The sequence below is a fragment of the Pogona vitticeps genome, chromosome 1, assembly GCF_051106095.1.
Source record: "Pogona vitticeps strain Pit_001003342236 chromosome 1, PviZW2.1, whole genome shotgun sequence".
NCBI classification, from domain to species: Eukaryota; Metazoa; Chordata; class Lepidosauria; order Squamata; family Agamidae; genus Pogona; species Pogona vitticeps.
The window spans coordinates 70,367,444-70,390,750 of record NC_135783.1 but is presented as its reverse complement, the minus strand read 5'-3'; the positions used below and the strand labels follow the sequence as shown (position 1 = coordinate 70,390,750).

General features: G+C 39.8%; 1 protein-coding gene across 7 annotated transcripts in view; it reads left to right on the top strand.

Moving 5' to 3' along the window:
* Positions 1 to 23,307, top strand: part of ARID1B (AT-rich interaction domain 1B) — a 475,555-nt gene that overhangs the window by 397,094 nt on the left and 55,154 nt on the right. For all 7 annotated transcript variants that reach the window (XM_072994953.2, XM_072994947.2, XM_072994944.2 and 4 more), the window contains one exon: positions 6,430 to 6,575. In XM_072994953.2, coding sequence (XP_072851054.2) covers positions 6,430 to 6,575 — 146 coding nt within the window. The remainder of the gene's footprint in view (positions 1 to 6,429; positions 6,576 to 23,307) is intronic.

Sequence of the window (23,307 nt, the reverse complement as noted above, 5' to 3'; positions counted from 1 at the left end):
AACTGAGACAAGAAATAAAATTGGAAAAGATGTTAAGTGATGCTATACAAAGTCTTGCTGTGAAGGCGCAAGATTTGGGCAAACATAATAGTTCCCTCCTTGTTTCTGTCCCATTATATTTAAAGAAATCTGTATAACAATTGACTTGATACTAATAATGTGACAATGATTTCTTATTTGGTTAAGTTTAGAGAATGGTTTTTAGTTCAGAATGGATGGTTTAAATTAGAAGTAGCATAAACAGCAATACAATATAGCAATACAGGATTGTGTTGCTTTCTGTAATTCACTAGTGTGTCTGACACCCTTACTTCAACTGTGTGAACATTTGAAGCAGCAAAAACTGATTAATTCCTTTGAAGGACTAGCAATGTTTGTATCCTATTCAATCTGAAGTTTTATTTTCTCCTACATTATTAAGGCTGATTGCTAGTGCTACATAATCTAAGGTCAACATCTTGATTCCACTATTCAAAGAACTCCCACTGGCTGAAATTTAACCACAACTTTATTGTCAGTGTTTATACCTTTCAAGTCTTACGTGTGGCTCATTGAATTTGTTCCACAGTTGAATGGTTAGGCTTTCATCTGTAAATGTCACAACAGGTTTAGAAACTGGTTTTGAACACCTCAACAACTAATCTTTATTTAGTCTCACACAGAGAGTTTTAAGTTGCAGGGGACAAACTGAAAGTGTGTTTTCAAGTTAAACCATTCAGAAATAGTAGGCTCAAATGGCCCTTCAGTGAAAACAGCAGTGACAGAAGCATATTTTCTTTCCTCCTTGTTCTTTTTCACTTAACTCCAGTAACCAGCAAATGATGCTATGACCTTAAGCATATATAAATACATTTAGTGGTTGCTGTGTAGCATATTTATTGGTGTTTAGCAGCCTGGAGGTTAATCAGAATGATTCTGGTGATCTCAGCTCAGTGTTTAATGGACTCTGCTTCATACTGTAGAACAGATGTAGCACAGTTTGTCACATTCAGTTATCATTCTGCTCAAACCAAGAGCAACATGCAGTCAGAAAGAAAAGATAAAATTCCTCTATGCTCTCCATCCTGGAGGCTGCCTCTCACTGACTACCATAGGACAGTTTAGTTATTTAGCACTAGAAGTTGCATCCTACAACAGATCCATAGAACTCATTGTAGATCTCCGTCATTTCATAGGTTATCATCCATCAGTTGTATTACATAAGAGTTGCGATATTTTGTAGAAATGATTTGGCAGCACTATCTGCATTTAGATAAGGGTGAGAGTTTTTTGTTACTAGTTGAGGTGCATCTGTTGAGGGCAGAATTATGGGTGCTGAAGATAGATGGGAGAACAAAATAGTTGATTGTTGTTGTTTAGTCGTTAAGTCGTGTCCGACTCTTCGTGACCCCATGGACCACAGCACCCTGTGGACCAGACCTCTCCTTTCTTCCACTGCCTCCCGAAGTTGGGTCAAATTCATGTTGGTAGCTTCAATGACGCTGTCCAACCATCTCTTCCTCTGTTGTTCCCTTCTCCTCTTGCCCAACATCAGGGTCTTTTCCAGGGAGTCTTCTCTTCTCATGAGATGGTGAAAGTATTGGAGCCTCAGCTTCAGGATCTGTCCTTCCAGTTGATACCTACTCTAAAATAGTTGACACCTACTCTAAAATGCTTTGTTATTAGATACTCGTAGGGAATCCTTAAATATTTTAGAGCTTTTGACAAAATATTGAAATGTAGAGATTTTCTGCCACATCCTACTTTAATTTGCCATCATCGGGCACTTTTCCATACAATTTCATCTACTTCATACTGTGTCCTACTGCTGGCCACACCCTACTGCGCAGCTTGTCACTTCTTTCCTTAAACTCTGGTGCCCAAGTGCCTGTGACCAATTTCCATTTCACATCTGACCTTTTGATCTAAAATTGTTGGACTCAGTTTTATTTTATCTGATCTGGAATGCTCAGGCATGTCCCAAACATACTGAAATTCCCTGCCATTCTTCCTGGCCTTTCCTGCATACCAGTATTAGGGTTTGTTTTCTTCCTTTGCCTCTATCTCTGTAAATACCAAAAGGTTGTGTGTGTTGGGGTAATAGTAGATTTGGCTTTCTATTAGTGCTAGACAAGTAGTAATATTGCTCTTCAAAGAGCTGTCATAAACAGCTACCAGAAGGAAAGACTGGCCTTGTTCTGTACTCCCAGGAGTTGCTAGTCACATGAGTACAGGTGGAGTAGGCCTGTGTGACATGTTTGCATCTGGTAAGGCTTCCTTGAGTTCAGTGGGGGATGTATCTGCCTGTTGTGAAAGATAGCTTATGTAGTTGTTTCTGAATGAGATAGGTGACCAATGTCCCAGATAATGTAGAAGAAAACCAATGTAATGTAATCATTCTAGTTACTCTGGACAAGCTGTGTTCAAGCCTACCCATTCTTCTTTGTGCCCCACCCTTGAAGTTTATTCAGTGTTCTTCGATCAGGCATAAACTCTCATCTTACTTATAGAGCTGTTGTGAAAATAAAGCAAAATTGAAAGAGTGCATACCACCTGTTGGCACCTCTGTATCAGCCTGGCTACAGCATTCTGAGCCAGCTGAAGTTTCCAAACAGTTTCAGAGGCAGTCCTGTACAAAGCACATCACTGTTACCAAGACACCTGTGGCTCCTTCAGTGATATATTTTCTTTTAGATAAGACATAAAAGTAAGATTAATTTTGCATTGTAGTTATACAGTGTCTCAAACTATACGTTTCAGAGAAACGGATTGCTGCTTTTTGTTATATTATGATACTATAGACAAAAGTGAGCAACGGAAGCCTCTAGGTGATGTTGAACCACCAACTACTAACAGTGGTAATGGATTCATGGAATTGCAGTCCAACAACATTTTAAATGTTGTGATTGCCCATCTCTGCCATAAATCATTCTCCAACCATGCCAGTAAGTCTTACGAAAAATGTGTTCTAGTCTGATGGAAACCTGTAGTACAGGTGTCCTCCTCCATCTTCTGTTTCTTTCACATTGTAACTTTGGCAGTTCTTAGTCTGTTGCAGCAAAATAACTGCATAACTTCATTACTTTTATAACTTATCCAGGAGAAAATACATCACTTAAGAGCTTTCTGTGCACATGGAAATACTAACATATTTAATTTTTCATGGTTTGTGTCATCATTCTTTTGTTTTGTTTTGTTTAAAGTTAAAGGTGCTGTAGGATTCACTGATGTAATTTAGGTTGAATTTTTTATACAGTACATTTTTAAAATCTGTTTAGTGCTCATTTAAAGGTGGTGAGCCATCCAAGCCAGGTGTAGGACCTTTGACAAAATTACTTTCATGGCCAATTTCAGAATAACTGTTTCATAGTCCTGTTAAATATTGCATGAAGCTGTAGTTTTTCACTAGAGAAACTACATGTGAGACTGTGTGTAGATAATCTACCTTTGGATCCTCTTTCTTTAACATGTACTTCCATCCTCTTATTAAACAAAATAAGACCACCAGGTAAGTAGACTTTGTCCCTACATAGAAAGCCATAGAGGAGCAAGTGGTCCGAGGGGGAAGGGAATGCCAATATTAAATAGTCATAGTTAGAACATTTCATACCGAAAAGAGACCCTCTTAACTTTTTATGGTAGCAGACTAATGGAAGGTCTTCCCATTATCTTGGGGAAATGAATATTGATCAAAGCCAATTGCTGCATACTAGGAGGAGATATTTAGAAAGGGACTGGTCAGATTAGAATTCCAACTTCACTTGTAGTCATTAATACGTTCCAGTGCTAGTTTTCAGCAAACTGTTAGTAACACAGGAAGCTGCCTCGTACTGAGTCAGACGATTGTCTGTTTATCTCAGTACTATTGACTCTGACTAGTAGGGACTCTCCAGAGTTTCAGGTAGGATTCTTTGCTAGGCCAAGTCAAGTCCCTGGTTTTCCCTTGGTGGTCTCACAACCAAGTACTAATTAGGCCTGATTCTGCTTAGCTTCCAGAATCAGAAGAGGTTTTCTGTATTCAGCCTGCTAAGGTGGCATGGCTGTATGCTATTTACCATAGTTGTCCAGATAGTTGAATTGTGGTTTATTCATTCTGTGGTTTGATGTTATGTCTGAAGAATCCCATTACATTAGTATTCTATGAGTTTATCCAAGAGACATTTTACAAATGCTGACAATAATAATTTTCAAATAATTTTTTCTATATGGTTTTGCTTCTTCTACTGGACTATATAGACTTCTTCTACTGGACTTTTTATTCTGTATATATAAATAAAACATTTTAATGCAGAAAAAGGCCGCTGTTGTGCAGGGTACAAGAGGTTTTACTTCCTAGATATGTGCTGCACAGCAGTTTTGACCATATTTTCAGAATACTTTTGAAAGGTATAATATTTACATTAAAAAGGCTGATTTTACTAAAACCTTTCAAGTAGTTACACAGCCTTACTGATTTTTCCCCTTGTTGTCATTTTAGAGAATTACATGACTGTGCATTTTAAATATTCTTCCACACATCATCACAAGTTTAATAAGGGGAATGACACTGTCTATCAGTTGTCTCCTTCATATCAAAGGAACTTCTTAGTCTGTTAACAGAAATGGAGAAAGGTTTGTCTTCTACAGAGCAAAGGACAAAACTGACTTTGAACAAAAGACAATGTTAATGCCATACATTATTTACTTCTTTTAAGAATTTCACAAAATATTAAGGAGAAAGTAATTAGTGTTGACTAGTTTGCCCTTTTCATACATTAAAATTGCTATAAAAATATTTTTCCAAAATAATACTGGACATCAAATTGCAACAAAAGGTGCATTGTGTTTGACAGTACAGTATATTTCTGCTTACAAATAAGATTTCCTCCTCACTACAGCACCTGTATTTTCATAGAAGACGAAGCACTGTTGGGGTTAAGTGTATCTAGATTCCAACCATGGAGTGCAAAGGAGGTTATTTGTTTTGTCAGTTATACACATGCTTTGCTGTACTCGTTATAATTAATAATGCAGTGGTAAGTGCCTGTGTTCTTGAAGATCAGCTATCTCTCAAAGCTATGTTATCTTGCAGAGATCACAATGCAGTAAAATAACATTGGGCACTGAGGTCAAAGCCAGCCTTAGTGTTTGTTAGGGAGAGTGAGACAACCACCTGAAGCAGCAAATATTATATGTCATAAGATGGCAGCAAACTGTTAGTTATTTGTTATTGTGTTTTTTGTTTTGTTCGGTTTGGGTGAGGACGGGCTGGTGGGATGTACTGTTACAAAATAAATGGGCTGTTTTCAAGTACTGTGCACCTTGATTTCTACAGGAAGGGACACCATTTGATTTAGTCAACAAAATATTTCTGTCCATTACAGGATTTAGTTCAGTTTAATTCATTCCAAATGCAGTTCTTCTGAACATCCAGAACAGGATGTTTTCACCAATTTAAGACACACTCTTGGAAAGACTGACATCCTGTTACTGAAAACTGGGCCATTGATGCTCCTCTTCTCACAAAAGACTGCTCAAATATTTGGGAATGGCTAGGGACTTGCGTAGTTAGAATAAAATATATCTTTAGAGGAACAGAAAATCGGTGCATCTGTGAGTGCTGCTGTATCCTCTGATCACTTCTGACCAGAGATTGGCTATTTATCATAGTTTCCTTGTGCCAGAGGCTACTTCCATTACAACACAGAGAAGGAGAGAGAGAGAGAGAGAGAGTTGGGAGCTGTATTCATTTGATCTCAGTCAAAAGCTGTGTTCAAACTACATCAGAAGAACCTGTCATTGAGTCAGCAAGAATCCGTATAGTACAGCTAGAGTGAGGATGTCAGTTGTATTCTCTGTAACCTAGAATGCTTTTTTGAAAATCTTGAGAAACATAAATCTTAAACTGCTTACTTAAAGTTATGTACTCTATTAGTGTATCTACCTCCTTTCTTTGCTATTTTTTTCTTTGAGGGAGTTTGTTTCTTAATTTTGTTTGACATTGTTTTGTTTGGGGGCTTATTTCTATAGTTTGGTAGGCAAAGTGGAGTCAAAAGAATGTCTTCGGGGAGCTAAGTTACTCAAAGTTTTCTTGCAATACCTACAGCAAGCACTCCTTTCGGTGTTCTGTGCCTCTGTCACTTCGTACACGTTGACCATGCAACACTTTCAACTTTCTTTAAATAACGTACGCCCATATCCATTTTAAATTAACATAGATTTCGGTCAGAGTTCTGCATGATTATAGCTTGAACCCCTTAGAGCAACCCTGAAAAAATGAGTTAAATACTAATTCCGTAATAAGTTACCACCAAGTAACTCCCCTCCCCTTGCAGGCAGAGACTAACTGACTGAGTCTTCTTTAGGGTTTGTGAATGCTGAAGTATGAATTCTGTGACTAACCAAAATGTCCTGTGCCGTAAGAAACATAATAAGAGCTTGTGCACGTGTGTGTGCTTTCTCTTCACTTAGGCAAGGCAGTTTTCCTGTCGTCAATCAGAGCAGCATTATGGGATCCAGCTCTCCCTACAGCCAACCAATGAACAGCAACTCAAGCCTGATGAATCCTCAAGTTCCTCCTTACAGCATGGCACCTAACATGGTGAACAGTTCCACAGGTAATCGTTGGTAACCTTTTAGGAGCAACTACATTTTGGAAGCTACAGATCCTCACATGGTGGAGAGGCTTTTTCCCTGGTGGCTTCATAACAGGTTCTTTACCTTGTAGTAGCACTGTGAGAGTTCAAGAGTTTCCAATTATTGTGTCAAATCCTTTATGAATTTGTGTTACATATTTAGATCTTATTCAGTCATTTCATGAAAATATGAATGTGGCATGTTTTAATAGCTGGCTGGACTGAAAGGAAGTTAACTTTTCCTTATAATGTAGCAAGGTTTGTGCATCTAGTATGATTGCAATTAAGCACTATTTTTAGATGAAAATAATTGACAGTTTCTCAGATTGGGAACACAGCCAGAGAAGTCCCCAACGTCACTGACTGTTTTTGGACATTCAGAATGAAGTACTACCTTCTGAAAGTTCTATTTCTTATATTTGTCACTTTGCATTGACAAAAAAAATGGATACAGTGGACCCTTGACTTACAGACGGCTTGACTTACAGACTTTTTGAGTTACAGACTTCTCTGGCCGCAAAATTTAGGTTTGACTTGCAGCCTGAGAACTGACTTACAGACCAGAAAAAAACCAAAATGGAACAAAAACGGCCTGTTACGGGATTAATCGGTTTTCAATGCACTGTAGGTCAATGGAGACTTGACCTACAGACTTTTTGACTTGAGAACCGCCTTCCAATACGGATTAAGTTCTCAAGTCAAGACCCCACTGTATGTCCTATAACATTATCAAAAGTTCCTTTTGCACTTACAGTATTTATTTTCTTCTTCTTGTAGAAGTACCAAGACTGTGTATCTGTTTCTGTGTGGGATTGTTTGAATCAGGGTGGGCAAATATGTCAAGGCCACGGACAGTTTTTTAGATTTTCTGGCAACCTGACAGCTACATTCCCAAAATATGGTGCTAAAGATGGAAGGGAGGGGGCCAAAAAGCCTAGTTTTTCTGCCTCCCCCCCCCCTTAAAGTAGTGCAGTGGATATATACCGTAAAAGTTGCTGCAGTGGGATTTTGTAAATAAAACAAGGGTGACTAGAAAGAGGCCTTTTTACAGAAAAAGCACCGTCATAGCCACATATTATTTATGTATTTATTTTTATTTGAGAGGTACTGGAGGCCTTCAAAACATGGCAGAATTGCTCCCCACATCTTTCAAAAGGCATAGTGGGACTCCCCATTTTTTTAAAACGAATTGTAAATTTGGAGGGTCTTAAAGACTGAGGGTTCCAGGAGTATTATGGAAGCTGCATATTGCCCATCTTGGATTTAAATTCTTTTTTAAAATACTCAGATTTATATTCCATAGCAAAAAATGTTGTTCCATCCATAAATTTTCCTCAAAATTTATCATTCTTGGATATCTCATGATACATATTTGCATGATAGTTAGATTATCTTGAGTTGTTGGGAATAAGTGTGTGAATTTCTGGGAGGGCGGGCAATGGAAATTGAATCATACCCTAATTGGGTTTCTGGGAACAAATTATTTCCAAAAATAATTACTGCAGATGACAATAAATCATAATAAATGCCACACACGCATTTGTGTGCGTGCACATGTGTATGCACATTTGAGAAAGAAAGAAGAAATCTGTCAGGAACATAATAAATAGTGGTGTAAAGCAATATGTCATATCCGTAGCCTTGATTTTTTTTCTGTTAATAAAAATATGTACGATGCCAACATCCTTTGAAGTAGCAGTCCAAATTACTAAAGAATATGGAGGCTTCATTTTAAGCCTTCATAATCTTGAAGCTAGATTTCAGAGTGCTTTGACAGTAACTTCTGTGCCTATGTATGAACTCACAAAGTGCATTTCACTCCATAAAACATATATATATATATATATATATATATATATATATATATATATATATATAGACACACACACACACACACACACACACACACACACACACACACACACACACACACACACACACACACACGTTTGTGCCCTCTTCCGTCTCACTCGGACAGGTTTAGAATGGAGAAAAGTACAGCAAATTGTTTGGAAGGCTTATCTCTTCCTTTGCTTTTTCTTGCCTTGGTTTGCTTACCTTTGCTCATTCTTCTTACAGGAACAGCCACAATTGATAGATATAGATTTCTTTCCTCTACCTCTTTTTTGTTTCAAAGTCTTTTTTCCCTTCTAAGCCAACAACAACAATTGCATCCTTATCAGTGATTTTACTACCCTCAGGACTGGAGAATGGTCTACTGTCAGGGCAGTTGAAGCCTTACTTTCCCTTTCCTGCAGATCAGTTTGGGGCAGCAGTTTTGGCCCCTCTTTCCTTTTTAGGGGTGCATATCAGGTCTAACTGAGGAGCCATTCATTCCTCAACCCCTTTCAGCTACGACTGCCTCTATGTGGCTGCTGGAGGAAGAGTAACTTGCCTTCTCCTTTGGTCCAAAACCGGCAGGGGGCGCTTGAATATAAGCATTCCCTCTTGGAAAGGATAATGCAGGAGCCAGCTGATTTTGTCTTCTCTACTTACATTAATTCCCCCCAAATTTTAGATCTGATGAAAATGCTGTAGCCTTACACTCCACACAGTTGGCCAGTTGCTTAAGTAACATGGGTGTGCAGGCTGAAACTGAAGCCCATCATAACAAAACTATACGTAAAGGATGGGGAAATGTGGGGACCTCCAATGATTTGGGGCAGATTGCAACTCCCAGCGTTCATCACCTTTAGCCATGCTGGCTGGTACTGATGTTCAACCATATCTGGACATCCATGTGTTCCCAACCCTACCCTTAACCCCAGAAGATTTCTCTCCCTTTCTCTCTCTTTATATGTCTGTAACACCATGAAATACATTTTAAAAAATCATAAAATCTCTGTGAATCCCTTGCGCCTCTACCCCAGCTTCTCTTTAAATGTTTCAAGCCTTTTGAATGTCAAATGTTAGTCCTGCGTAGTTCTTTTCTGAAAGCTGACATTGTCCTAGACTAGAGCTTCATCATGCCTGCCTCTTTTTTAATCTTCTAGAAACAATTTAGCAGAGGCATTTACAGTTGTCTTGTTTATATTGGTTTTATATTATGTTTTCAGCAAGTGTAAGGAAAAGAATAAAAAAGCGTTAATCAGAGATGGCTTTTTTAAAAATAAAATTGCTTCTCTTAGTGCTAGGCAGGAGGCCATTTGTTTGCCAGTGCTGCACACTTTTGCTCCAGTTGGGGGAGGGGGGAATCTGTTGAACAGGCCATTAGATAATAGCTTGCTTTCCCTCCCCACCGGAGTTGTCCCAGGTAATACAGTGTTTGGGTTATGTGGTTATGTGTTTTGTCTGTCTGGCTGAAATAAAATTACTTTTGAGCATTGAAACTGCACTATAAATTCTGGCTTGCTGTTTAGCAGCAGTAATTTTTTGCCCCTTTTCCTCTGGCCCCCAGAGCTCTGAAAATAACCAACTACAAACAGATGGCAGAGTGCCCTGCCTAAGAAGATTTATTGTATTGCAAAGGAATAACCAGTTTAAAGGAAGATTCACAGAGGGGTTTTTTTGTTCAGATAATTCAGCCATTCGTTATTTCATACAGTGAAAATCTGTTCAGTGCAAAGCCATTTATCCTAGCAGTCTTTTGTATGGGGTAGCCATAGTATTTTTATTGTGTTATGCATTCCGAAATATTGGATTTCTTAAATAATTTAACCATGTACCAGAGCTTTTCTTTTCTTGCTTGCTTGCTTGGTTTATGCACTTGTGAGGTTTTTGCTTACGTATTTATTAATCCTCAACTTGCTGTATAGAAATCTAATAATATATGTAGTATTAGTATTTTTTATCATTTATATGGCCATTTGCCCTAGCCAAGAACTGACTGATTAAAGTAATGGTTGTATGGGATAAATTGGTCATTAAACAAAATGTGCCAGCACTTCTCCAAAATGTGCCATAACATAATAATCTGTTTTAAATAACAGCCAGCATCCAAGTGACATCAAACAACAATCAAAGAAATGTTTTTGTTCCTTAACCGATCTATTTTGATTTGTTGCGTTGGGGAGAGAATGTTCTCTCTCTGTAGATTTAGCGAGTATTCATAATCTTTTAATAAGTGTTTAAATAAAGTATTATATCTGCATTTTCAGAAATGACACAGTCATCTGGTTCATGTATAACTAAATTGTGATTTATCACTACAGTACTTACAATAGTTGAATACAAATTCTGGTTAGTTTCTTACCAATGAGCCATGAAGCATTTAGGTAGATTATTTAATTCACCAAAAATGAAACAAAACTATTCCAAAATCCTTCTCACAGCTATGTGGGGGATTAATTGGAGGAGTACTCAAACCCAGCACTTCACCCAGATCATTCAAAGACTATGGTACAGTGGTTGGAATGTTGGATTGAGTCTTGGGAGATCAACGTTCTTGTCTCCACTAAGCAGTGAATTTGATTATGTAATTTTGGACAGTGTATTTGCGAAAGCTTTCATGGTCGGGATGTAATGGTTGTTGTGGGTTTTTCGGGCTCTTTGGCCCAGTGCTACTCCTGTCCTCTGAAGATTCCGGCCATAGAGACTGACGAAACGTTAGGAAGAACAACCTTCAGAACATGGCCAAAGAGCCCAAAAAACCCACAATAACCTTGGACAGTTGCTGTTTCTCAGCATGGCTACTTTACTCAGTTTTAGGAAGGATATGGACAAAGTGGAATATATCTAAGATGATAAAGGGTCTGGAAATCAAACCCAGTGAGAATATCTGAAGGGAATCGGTTATGTTTAGTTGAGGAAGACTGGGAGGTAGTATAATAATTCAGGTGTCTGAAGTGATATAAATAATTGTGTCCCACTGAGGAGGTACCACATGAAAAACAGAACAAACTCCTTTTCTTGCTGCTCTAGAGTAGGACCCAAGCCAGTAAATTCAAATTATACCCCGTTTCCCCGAAAATAAGACCTAATCTGAAAATAAGCCCTAGTATGATTTTTCAGGATGCTCGTAATATAAGCCCTACCCCAAAAATAAGCCCCAGTTAAGTGAAACCCCACCCTCCACCATTGTGCCTCATTGTGCAGCAACCAGGAAATGACATGACTGTAAAATAAAACATACCCTGAAAATAAGCCTTAATGCATTTTGGAGCAAAAATTAAGACCCTGTCTTGTTGTGGGGGAAACACAGTAATAAAAGAGATCCCAACTAAACGTGCTATACGTGGGGCAGCCTTTGAAGACGGTCCGGCGACTGCAACTGGCACAGAACCGGGCTGCGCGGCTGGTAAGTGGTGCCGCCATACAGACTCATATCACGCCAGTTCTGAAAAATTTACACTGGCTGCCGGTTGCTGCTCGGGCCCAATTCAAAGTGCTTACTCTGACATATAAAGCCCTAAACAGCTTAGGACCTGGTTATGTAAAGGACCGCCTTCTTCCATATGAGCCTGCCCGTCCTCTAAGATCAGGCCAGGAGGCCCTTCTGAAGGTGCCATCCCTGAAGGAGGTGAGGGGGGTGGCATGTGGAAATAGGGCCTTCTCGGCTGTTCCCCCCAACTTTGGAATGCCCTCCCTATAGAGATCCGCCTGGCTCCAGCACTTTTGGCTTTTCGGCGCCAGGCAAAGACCTTTCTGTTTAGCCAGCATTTTAATTAAAGAGTATTCTCTAGCTGGCCATAGGAGCAGCAAGACTTATTAATATTAATGTTTTAAGAATTGTTTTGATATAGGATATTTTATATTGTCTATTTTAATGTTTTTAATGTTTTTAAGTTTTAATATTGTTGTACGCTGCCCAGAAGCCACTAGAAATGGTGCGGCTAAAAATATTGTAAATTAAATAAATAAATACTAGGAAGAACTTCCTGACTGCAAGAGCTGTTTGATGATGGATTGGAGTACCTCAGAATGTGATGGGTTCTCCTTCATTGGAGGTTTTTATAGGAGACTAGATTACCATCTGCCAGGAATGCTTTAGCTGTGGATTTCTGCAGTCAAATGTGGTTGGACTAAATAATTATCAGGGCTCCTTCCAACTCCACCAGTTTGTGAGGGTTGCTGTGCTGCAAATGGTGAGGAGGAGGGCCACATAAATGGACTTGAACTTATCTGGGGGATGGGCAGGATGAAAATGTAACTGATAACTAACAGTGCTGGACTATGGTTTAGCATTATAGACAAAGCAGCCCAGTGTGAAATGTGTACAGTAATTGGTGCTGTCTTCAAGTTTCGCCTACAAATTTGGATATAAGAAAGAATATATATTAAGATGGTACTTTCTAGAAGCCCAGAGTACTTTTTTGGTCAAGATGCTCCTCAAACTAAACCTAAGTGGAATAATTAAACAATTTCACAGGACATCTTGGAATCTAATCATCACATTATCTTCTAATATACAGCATATTTTATCTTAAGCCAAAAGTTGAATAAGTGTCAGTTAAAAATATCCCATGAATTAGAAAGGGCCTATGATGTTGCTATAGCCGGAGACATGTAGATTTAAAAAATGTTATTTAGTTGTTAAGTCGTGTCTGACTCTTCGTGACCCCATGGACCAGAGCACATCAGGCCCTCCTGTCTTCCACTGCCTCCCGGAGTCAGGTCAAATTCATGTTCGTAGCTTCGATGTCACTGTACATCCATCTCGTCCTCTGTCGTCCCCTTCTCCTCCTGCCTTCACACTTTCCCAACATCAGGGGCTTTTCCAGGGAGTCTTCTTTTCTCATGAGATAGCCAAAGTTTTGGAGCCTCAGCTTCAGGATCTGTCCTTCCAGTGAGCACCCAGGGTTGATTTCCTTCAGAACGGGTAGGTTTGTTCTCCTTGCAGTCCAGGGGACTTTCAAGAATCTCCTCCAGCACCACAATTCAATGGCATCAATTCTTTGGTGGTCAACCTTCTTTATGGTCCAGCTCTCACTTCCATACATCGCTAGTGGAAAAGCCATAGCTTTGACTATGCAGACCTTTGTCGGCAAGGTGATGTCTCTGCTTTTTAAGATGCTGTCAAGGTCTGTCATCGCTTTCCTCCCAAGAAGCAGGCGTCTTTTAATTTCGTGGCTGCTGTCACCATATGCAGTGATCAGGGAGCCCAAGAAGGTAAAAATCTGTCACTGCCTCCATATCTTTCCCTTCTATTTGCCAGGAGGTGATGGGACCGCTGGCTGTGATCTTAGGTTTTTTTTTTTTTTTATGTTGAGCTTCAGACCATTTTTGTGCTCTCCTCTTTCACCCTCATTAAGAGGTTCTTTAATTCCTCCTCACTTTATGCCATCAAAGTGATATCATCTGCATATCTGAGGTTCTTGATATTTCTTCCGGCAATCTTAATTCCATCTTGGGATTCATCCAGTCCAGCCTTTCACATGATGTATTCTGCATGTAAGTTAAATAAGCAAGGGGACAAAATACAGCCTTGCTGTACTCCTTTCCCAATTTTGAACCAGTCACTTGTTCCATATCCAATTCTAACTGTTGCTTCCTGTCCCACATATAGATTTCTCAGGGGATAGATAAGGTGGTCAGGCACTCCCATTTCTATTCTCTGGCTTTCTCCATAATCCCACACATGTTAGCAATTTGGTCTCTATTTCCTCTGCCCCTTCGAACTCCAGCCTGTACTTCTGGGAGTTCTCGGACCACATACTGCTGAAGCCTACCTTGGAGGATTTTGAGCATAACCTTGCTAGTGTGTGAAATGAGTGCAATTGTATGATAGTTGGAGCATTCTTTGGCACTTCCCTTCTTTGGGACTGGGATGTAGACTGATCTTTTCCAATCTTCTGGCCACTGCTGAGTTTTCCAAACTTGCTGGTATATTGAGTATAGCACTTTAATAGTGTCATCTGTTAAGATTTAGCCATCACCTCCACTGACCTTGTTGTTAACCACGCTTTCTAAGGCCCACTTGACTTCATTCTCCAGGATGTCTAGCTCAAGGTCAGCAACGACACACTCTGGGTTCTCCGGGACATCGAGATATTTCTGGTATAATTCCTCTGTGTATTCTTGCCACCTTTTCTTCATGTCTTCTGCTTTTGTCCTTTATCATGTCCATCATTACACAAAAGGTTCCTTTTATATCTCCAATTTTCTTGAACAGCTCTCTGGTTTTTCCCTTTCTATTCTTTTCCTCTGTATCTTTGTACTGTTCATTTAGGAAGGCCCTCTTGTCTCTCCTTGCTATTCTTTGGAAGTCAACATTCAACTTTCTGTAATCTCCCTTGCATTTTGTTTCCCTTCTCTTCTGTGCTGTTTGCAAGGCCCCATTGGAGAGCCACTTTGCTTTCTTGCATTTCCTTTTCTTTGGGATGGTTTTTGTTGTTGTCTCCTGTACAGTGTTACGAGCCTCCATCCATAGTTCTTCAGGCACTCTTTTCACTAAATCTAGTTCCTTAAATCTGTTCTTCACTTCCACTGTGTATTCATAAGGGATTTGGTTTAGATTATACCTGACTAGCCCAGTGGTTTTTCCTACTTTCTTCAGTTTAAGCTTGAGTTTTGCTAATAGAAGCTGATGATCAGAACTACAATCAGCTCCAGGTCTTGTTTTTGCTGACTGTATAGAGCTTCTCCATCTTTGGCTGCAGAGTACATAATCAGTCTGATTTCAGTATTGCCCATCTGGTGATTTCCATGTGCAGAGTCGCCTCTTGTGTTGTTGGAAAAGAGTGTTTGTGATGACCAGCTTGTTCTCTTGACAAAACTCTATTAGCCTTAGCCCTGCTTCATTTTGAACTCCAAGGCCAAACTTCCCTGTTGTTCCTTTTATCTCTTGACTCCCTTCTTTAGCATCCCCATTCCCTATAATGAGAAGAACATCTTTCTCAGTTCTAGAAGGTGTTGCAAGTCTTCATGTAATTGGTCAATTTCAGCCTCTTCAGCATCGGTGGCTGGTGCTTAAACTTGGATTACTGTGATGTTGAAAGGTCTGCCTTGGATTTGTATTGAAATCATTCTATCATTTTTGAGATTGTATCCCAGTACAGTTTTTCCTACTCTTTTGTTGACTATGAGGGCTACTTCATTTCTTCTACGGGATTCTTGCCCACAATAGTATATAGGGTAATCGTCTAAATTGAATTCGCCCAATACCGTCCCTTTTAGTTCACTGACACCCAGGATGTCAATGTTTATTCTTGCCATCTCCTGTTTGACAACTTCCAGCTTCCCAACATTCATAGATCTTACATTCCAGGTTCCTATGCGGTATTTTTCTTTGCAGCATTGGACTTTCCTTTCACTTCCAGGCACGTCCACAGCTGAGCATCCTTTCGGCTTTGGCCCAGCCACTTCATTAGCTCTGGAGCTACTTGTACTTGTCCTCTGCTCTGCCTCAGTAGCATGTTGGACGCCTTCCGACCTGAGGGGCCCATCTTCCAGCGTCATATCTTTTAGCCTTTTGTTTCTGTTCATGGGGTTTTCTTGGCAAAGATGCTGGATTGGCTTGCCAGTTCCTGCTCCAGGTGGATCGCTTTTAGTCATAACTCTCCACTATGACCTGTCCGTCTTGGGTGGCCCTGCACGGCATAGCCCATAGCTTCTCTGAATTACTCAAGCCCCTTCGCCATGACAAGGCAGCAATCTGTGAAGGGGAGATAAAAAAATACTGTCCTTCAAATATGCATTGAAAACCAGCATATTACACATGGTACCAGAAATTATTGGGAGTAGTATATGTCGTAAACTGTGATCTAAAAACATATCATTGTTTTGCTGCTGTCAGTAGATTTATTTGGCATTTATCTGAATCCTACATTTATCAGCATGCTTATAACATCTAGTGAGACTAACCTGAGGTGTTGCAGGCTACAGAAGCAGCCTGTACAAGTGACATGTGATTTCAATCTGCATTGCAAGTTCAGTTGTTCAGAAAGGAGATTTGGGTCCCTCCCTATATCTGGAGGCTGTGTATTTCATGAATTTGATGACTGAGGGATAAACATAGAGGTAGCCATTTTCGTTTGTTTGTTTTTCTGTTAAAAGTGTCTTTGTTCCCCTTTGAGTGTTTACCTGTTCCTGTCACTACTTTTCCCCTCCCATAATAGTTTAAACTGCAAAGGGTTGGCTGAAGATACTTTTTATTATTTTTCTGCTTTTTGATTAATTTCTTATGAGCATTGGTCTCTTGTGCAGCATACACACAGCATCTGTACCACACAATTGGAATATCATGTAGGTTAGCAGCTGGCACTCTCAGCAGCCTTCCTCAGCGTCACTAGTAAGGAATAAGAGGGAACCTAACACATTTGTCCGCAGTTTGCGTGGCAAGGACTTGGCATGGTTAACCTGAGGTATTCTCTCGCCTCAGCCACATAGCCCTCCTCAGCAGCCTCAGTTTTAGTAACCTGTGGAAGCCATGATGTTCTTCTAAGCAGCAGCAGCTAAGTAAAAAGTTGCCCTACACATCCTTCTGTAAGGTAGCATATTATCCTTCCAGTGGTAGGCAGACAGAGATGAAGCCAAAGATGTCCCCAAAGGGGAGACCAGTTGGATCTAATTTACCTCTAATGCCAGCCTATCAACCGATATGCTGCAGCCATAGTAGCCTTCAATTGATTGGAGCCCAGAACTGCCCTCTTAGCCCTCCAGGCACCCTTAATGGTTATGACAATCAATAATATTTTGATAAGAAATAAGCAGGCAGAAGATACCCCGTGGGAAAAAAGGAAAGAGAAATACACTCATAGGGAACTGCAGAAAAAAACAACTTGTCTGCTGTTCTAGGTGAAAGGTCATTTGACAGCCACCTCAACAGAATATGTGAGGGCAGACTTGATGATACAAGTGATGGGCTGGAGGCAATCCAGCACAGGAACTAGGCCCAGCACCCCCAGGTGTTCTCAGATACCCTAGGTGTGGAGGATACTACCTTTCAACTCATCCAAAAACACCTATATCAAAAGATAATAAGATTTTTCATCAGGTATCATGACACCAAGGCAAAAGCCACTAACACCTTAGCCTCTTCATAGATAAAAGTGTTTTTTTTTTAAGGTTAAAAAAGGAAAAAATTCAGTGGCACCTTAAAGACTTTATTTTTTTAATGTGAGCTTTCATGGACAAGTCCACTTCATCAGACGTAAGAGAAAGAGATTCAACATGGCAAGTATTTATACATGATATCAAAATAACTATATCAAAATACAGAGATTGTGGTTGATTGGTAAGAAAGGTATGTACATATACTAGAAACTGTGCACATATACTAGAAGCTATGCCAATTTATTGTTACTTACATATTAGGCTTGACCTTGCAATTTTGCTCGTGTTTAATTAAACAATTGTGTCTTAACTAGAGATGAACACAGGTCGTCTTAATGAGAGTCCAGCCCCATGGGGCCAGATGGTCCACTCACTGATCCACCGCAGACGTGGATGGGGCAATTCTACCAATGGCTCCGCCACTCCTGGTGGGAGGCAGGAGGACAAGCCTCGCTGTGAGGTCAAAGAGTGGCGAGTGGATCGCACGCTGCGGAGCCATTGGTAGAATCACACCATCTGCACCCACGGCAGATTGGTGAGTGGACTGTCCGGCCCCGTGGGGCTGGACCTTCGTTAACGCCACCTGTGTAGGGATATTTGCATACGAATACCCCCATCTCTAGTCTTAACCGAAGCACATCTGCATTTTCTGCAGTCCTTTGGTCTCTGGACAGCTAGGTAGGTATATAGTTCTGTTGCGTGCACAGTGATCCTCAATCTTTCAGCAAGGCAGCCATATATTTCTTCAGTGCACAAGTATATGTATAACTGGAGGAAATCAAAGCACAGATTGACTGCCAGTGTCCAGAAAAGCTAGTTAAGATGAGCACCAATTTACTGTAAGTAGCAGAATGATGACTCAGACTTCAGAGCCCATCTTTTTATTGGGTTTATTCACAAGTTTAGATATCCCAGTGTCTTGTTCTGCCATCACAACCTAAAGCTGGGCTTTACAGTGAGATTTTATGCAAGAAACAGCCCCCTGCACTGTTGAGGCAGTAGACATATAGCTTGGAAGAATGAATATTATGGAATGCTGAAGCCTTGCATGACAGAGAAATGGCAGGATGATGTCTTGAGACCCAGAACACCATTCTGCCACTGTTCAGTTATCAATGTCTTCAATGTGCCATTATATCCATTCTTCTTGAAATTATATTTCAGAACTGTGAATAAAGCTTTGGTTCACACAAAGGAGTCTTCCTCCCCTACAGCTCTTGCTTGTGTGTATCAAAGAGAGATTTTGGACTAGCTTATTACTTTTTATAGAGTGAAAGAGCTATGCCTTACTGATGTGAGCATATTTGTACCTATGCCTGTACAGTATTCTTAAAAGTCTTTTACAGATATATTCTACTGTCAGCACTATGCGAAATCTTGACCTTTCATATATATTTGGCTACAAGGACCTTGACATGTATTATTTTGTTTCTAAGGATGAACAAAGCAATAAGCAAACTTCCCTTTTTCTATTTACAAAGTTAAGTCATGCTTCAATACCAAATCCATCTAGAGTCTATTCTCTAATTTTTTGCACATGTAGGGTTTTTTATTTCACCTATCTGAATATCATGGTTAAGTGTAAGGGCACAAAGACATCAGGAATCTTCATTACCGAAGTGCTGTACAGATGCATTAGAAACTTTGTGGGAGCTTCTGAGTCTATTCCCCATCAAATTAAAGTAGCAAACTTTGAGGCAGCAGAGTTTACAAAAAAATCTGCCTAAGAGTATGTTGAGTTTTTGTCAGTTGGAACAGAGAAAACTAGGCTATAAGATGTTGACCAATAGACTGGTGCATTGCATGGCAGGGTGTTTTTTGTTTATTTGTTTATTTTGTTTTGTTTTTAAGCAACATCCAGAATGTAGTCCAAAATTTGAAGTCCGTCAGATGACCTCAGACAGTTGTTGTGAAGCTAAGCTGCTCAGGTAGTAGTGAAACAGATGCTTAAGTTCAACCTGCAGCATCTCTAGCTAAAAGGATTGTACATAGCAGGGCTCAGGAGCACAGTTAGGTCCTGCCTCAAGAGGACCACTGTTAGAAAGGACTACTTTGAAAGTAGAAAAAAGAAAAGTGGAGAAAGTGCTGCTGAAAGAATGGACAGTGCTCATTTGGTGGCCTAACTCAGTACAGTATAAGGAAAGGAGAACGGAAGAAGAATCAATGTACTGATGCATGGATAGTTTTACAGTTCCTGGTAGATTCCACCAAGAATGTTGTAAGACACAAACCTGAGCCTCCTGGAGAAGGCAAAATTCTACATTTTGGGGTGGTGGCTGGAGTTCAGTCTCCCACTCTGCCTTCCAGATAAAATAGCCAGCCTGTGTAGCCTTGGGCATGCTGCAGAGTCCCAGAGTGCCCCCAGAAGAAGAAAATGGTAAACCACTCCTATCCTATCCTTCTGGGTACTCTGTACATACAAAACTCTGGAAAGGGGTAGCCATAAATAATTTTCAAAGATTTTTCATTATTCTCAAAATAGATGAGACACTCTTTTTGTCAACAGAAGATCATGCAGAGTAGTGCATAAAGCATGAATACAGATCCATGCCTTTAGGGTAGTTTGAGATGTTTTTGGGAGCAGTAAAATAAAAAGCAATGTACTGTATTAATTTGGCTCAGGTATTTTACTGTCTCCTAACCCTAACAACTAAGCCTGCACAAGAAAAAGACTACTTGCCTCACTTGCCTATAGTACCATTGCCTTTTCATATGCTGAGTTTGCTGTGGGATAGTAATTTAGGACCTTGGGCCATTTTTTTTGTGTGTGGGGGGGGTTTCAGGCTCTTTCTTTTTTTTAAATTATTCCCACTTTCAAGGTCTTATACTAAAGCCTGGGGCAAGTTCTTAGAACCTATTCACTTTACACTCCAGTGCTTTTTCAGCCACAGATTTCATTGTTGTTTTACGTTTTTATTTTTTGTATCTTTGGTCTGTGTTTCATGGACAGGCTGTTTAGTGCCATATAGCAGTAAAAGTGTGTGTGAACATGTGCACCTTGATTTGCCAGAATTGGGACAATGGTATTCTTTTTCTACTTGAAAAGGGGTCATAATAATGCCTTTAGTTTGTCATAGGTTTAGAGAGTGAAAGGATACTAACTTCAAGTCAGTCACAGGTATTCTTGTGGGGAACACTTACAAAACAACATGTTGGCAAAAGATATAAAAATATCTACAAATATTTCCCAAAGCTAGGTTTTTTTATTGTCCATTTAGAAACTATACAGGTACCTCTGAAGATCACATAGTGGTTTCGATCTCACTGTAAGTGTGAGAAGCTAGTACTGAGGAATATAATGCAGGTGGTGTTCTGTGTTTAGATGTGCCTCTGCAGCACACATGAAAGGCTTTTTTACACACACTTGTGTTGATTGAGGCAGGTAACAGACGTTCCTTTCAGAGGGCCAGCATCTCTTATTATTTTTTCAAATTACAATTGATTATTCAACTTCTTAATTAAAAATGTCCACCCCAGTTTTACTGCTCCTATGAAAATCTGTTGAACAGGCCCCCTGAATAATTCACCAGTAGCTCAAGCTATTGTTCTGCACATTGCTACTCAAGACGTCTTGGGGAAATCTGTGTGGCAACCTTAGACAGATTTGCAACTACTAAATTGGCAAACAAGTCTGACTGCCAGCAGCTCAGTCTGATTCGAGTGGGGAATATGCCAGTCACAAGCAGAACAATCATCTTACTTAGCCCCAAATTCCTCAGGATTATTTCTTGGATGATTGCATGTGTCCCGCCAGCTGGCTAGATAGCTTAGTGGTTTAGGGATCTGACTGCAGAGCCAGAGGTTGGTAGTTCGATTCCTCACTATGCCTCTTGGGAGAAGAGCAAGCCTATTTGTCCCTTGGCAGGCTGCATAGTTCCAGGATGCCCCCAGAAGAAAGGAATGGTAAACCACTTCTGAGTATTCTCTACCTAGAAAACCCTGGAAAGGGTCACTATAAGGTGAAATCAACTTGACAGCACACAATTATCTCTATAAAGAGATGGGGGAGCCTTTGGTGTTCAGGGTGTTTCAGACTACAGCTCCCACAATCCCTTGGCCATTGATCACAGCTAGAGTTATTAAAAGCTGTAGCTGAAACATCTGGAGAGCTAGCACTTCCCCACCCCAAGATACAGTACAGTATCATCTTTAGTTACTTAATTATTATTTAAGATTCATTTAAAATGCTGGAATGTTCAACAGTTCCTGTAGCATTTTTTTCAGTTATCTGAGAAAACATCTTGTCATTCTTAAGTCATTTAGACTGAAAGTACTTTCTACATTTTGGTATCTTTTAAACCTTGTTTGGATTCTAGCAATATTATAAACATACGCTCAGGAAAACCTCTAGCAATTCAGGGATGCGTGTTGAGTGTATAGTTAGCCATAAACTCTTGCAGCACATGGCTAGGTAGGCTTTTTTTTAGCAGAGTTGTTAGCTGAACCTGGAGTGAAGTGATGCTGGAGAGACTAGCAAATTAGCACCATAAAGCTTGCCAGCTTATTCGCCAGAGTCTTGCTCGTTCTCTCACTCCTGTAATTAAAGCTAATTATTTTCTAAAACATAGTAATACATGAATATTTGCAATAATCATTTTGTAGCGGGCAATCTGTGAAGTGTTTTTAAAGCTCCCCCTTCCCCTTTGGCTTGTTCTCCCACATGTTGGCTGCCGACTAGAATGTTGCATTACCATTTTGCAAGAAAGCAAATCAACCCCATAACTGGTCAGGCTAGAGTCTTGTTATTTTTATAATATCCATGGTATTCTGCGCTCTCTTTTTTTACCCTTTATTTTTTTCTTTCACTTTTTTTTTCAAAAATAAATTTGGCGTAATTAGGGCAGTGTGCTATTGTAGTTAGAAACATATAGACCTCTCCTTGTTCACATAATGTTGCAACTGTGTTGATTAATGTAGCCTTGGTGGGTTTTTTTTCTTTTTTGGATTTTACAGTGAATTCACAGAAATTGAAGTTGAACTAACAATAACATTTTGAGTGTGACTTTAGTAAGCTGCCTCGAGTAGACACTGTCTAGGGGGGCGGGGTAGAAATCTAATAAATAAATAAAATAGATAAATAAATTTAGTAGTTATAGCAAAACTTTACAGTGCTTACGTATGCCTATATTTTATATTTGATTTTGTCACTGTAGCATCTCTTGCTTATTTGTGTGTATTACACCCATATAGTGCCAAGTGTATACATAGCATTGGAAAGATACATAACTCAGAAACATTACTCCCCAAGCACTTGTAATCCAGAAGAGACAATAAGAAAGACAACAGAGGTAGAGGAGAGAGAGAGAAGAATAGGAAAGAAGCCAACGTAAACTGGGTTACTGTTCTGAACACCGAGTATCATTGCAGTGTAGATACCTACTCAAATTAAGGTACATGCAGTTAAATAGGGCTGACGTTGGCAAGCCGGTATAGGATTGCAGTTTAAGGCTGTAATATTGAAGAAAAATACTAGGAATTAAGTCCCAGGGAGCTCAGTGGAACTTGAATAAACACGTTTAGAGTCACACTGCACAAGTTTAAGCCAGTGGTATCTTTAAAAATGTGAATTTGAAGCTGGAATTAATAAAGCAAGAGAGATGGCATGTCACTTAATGTTCAAGGAGGTATTTTCACTTACATTACATGCAGGAGATATCAAGAAGAATGGCAGAAACACATTGTAGAAAGATGGATGGTTGTAGTGGTATAGCTGAAGGAAAAAAAGTCATAGGCAGGGATGTAACAGGTAACAAACATCAGAAGAGTGTTAAGCAAGCTTGTA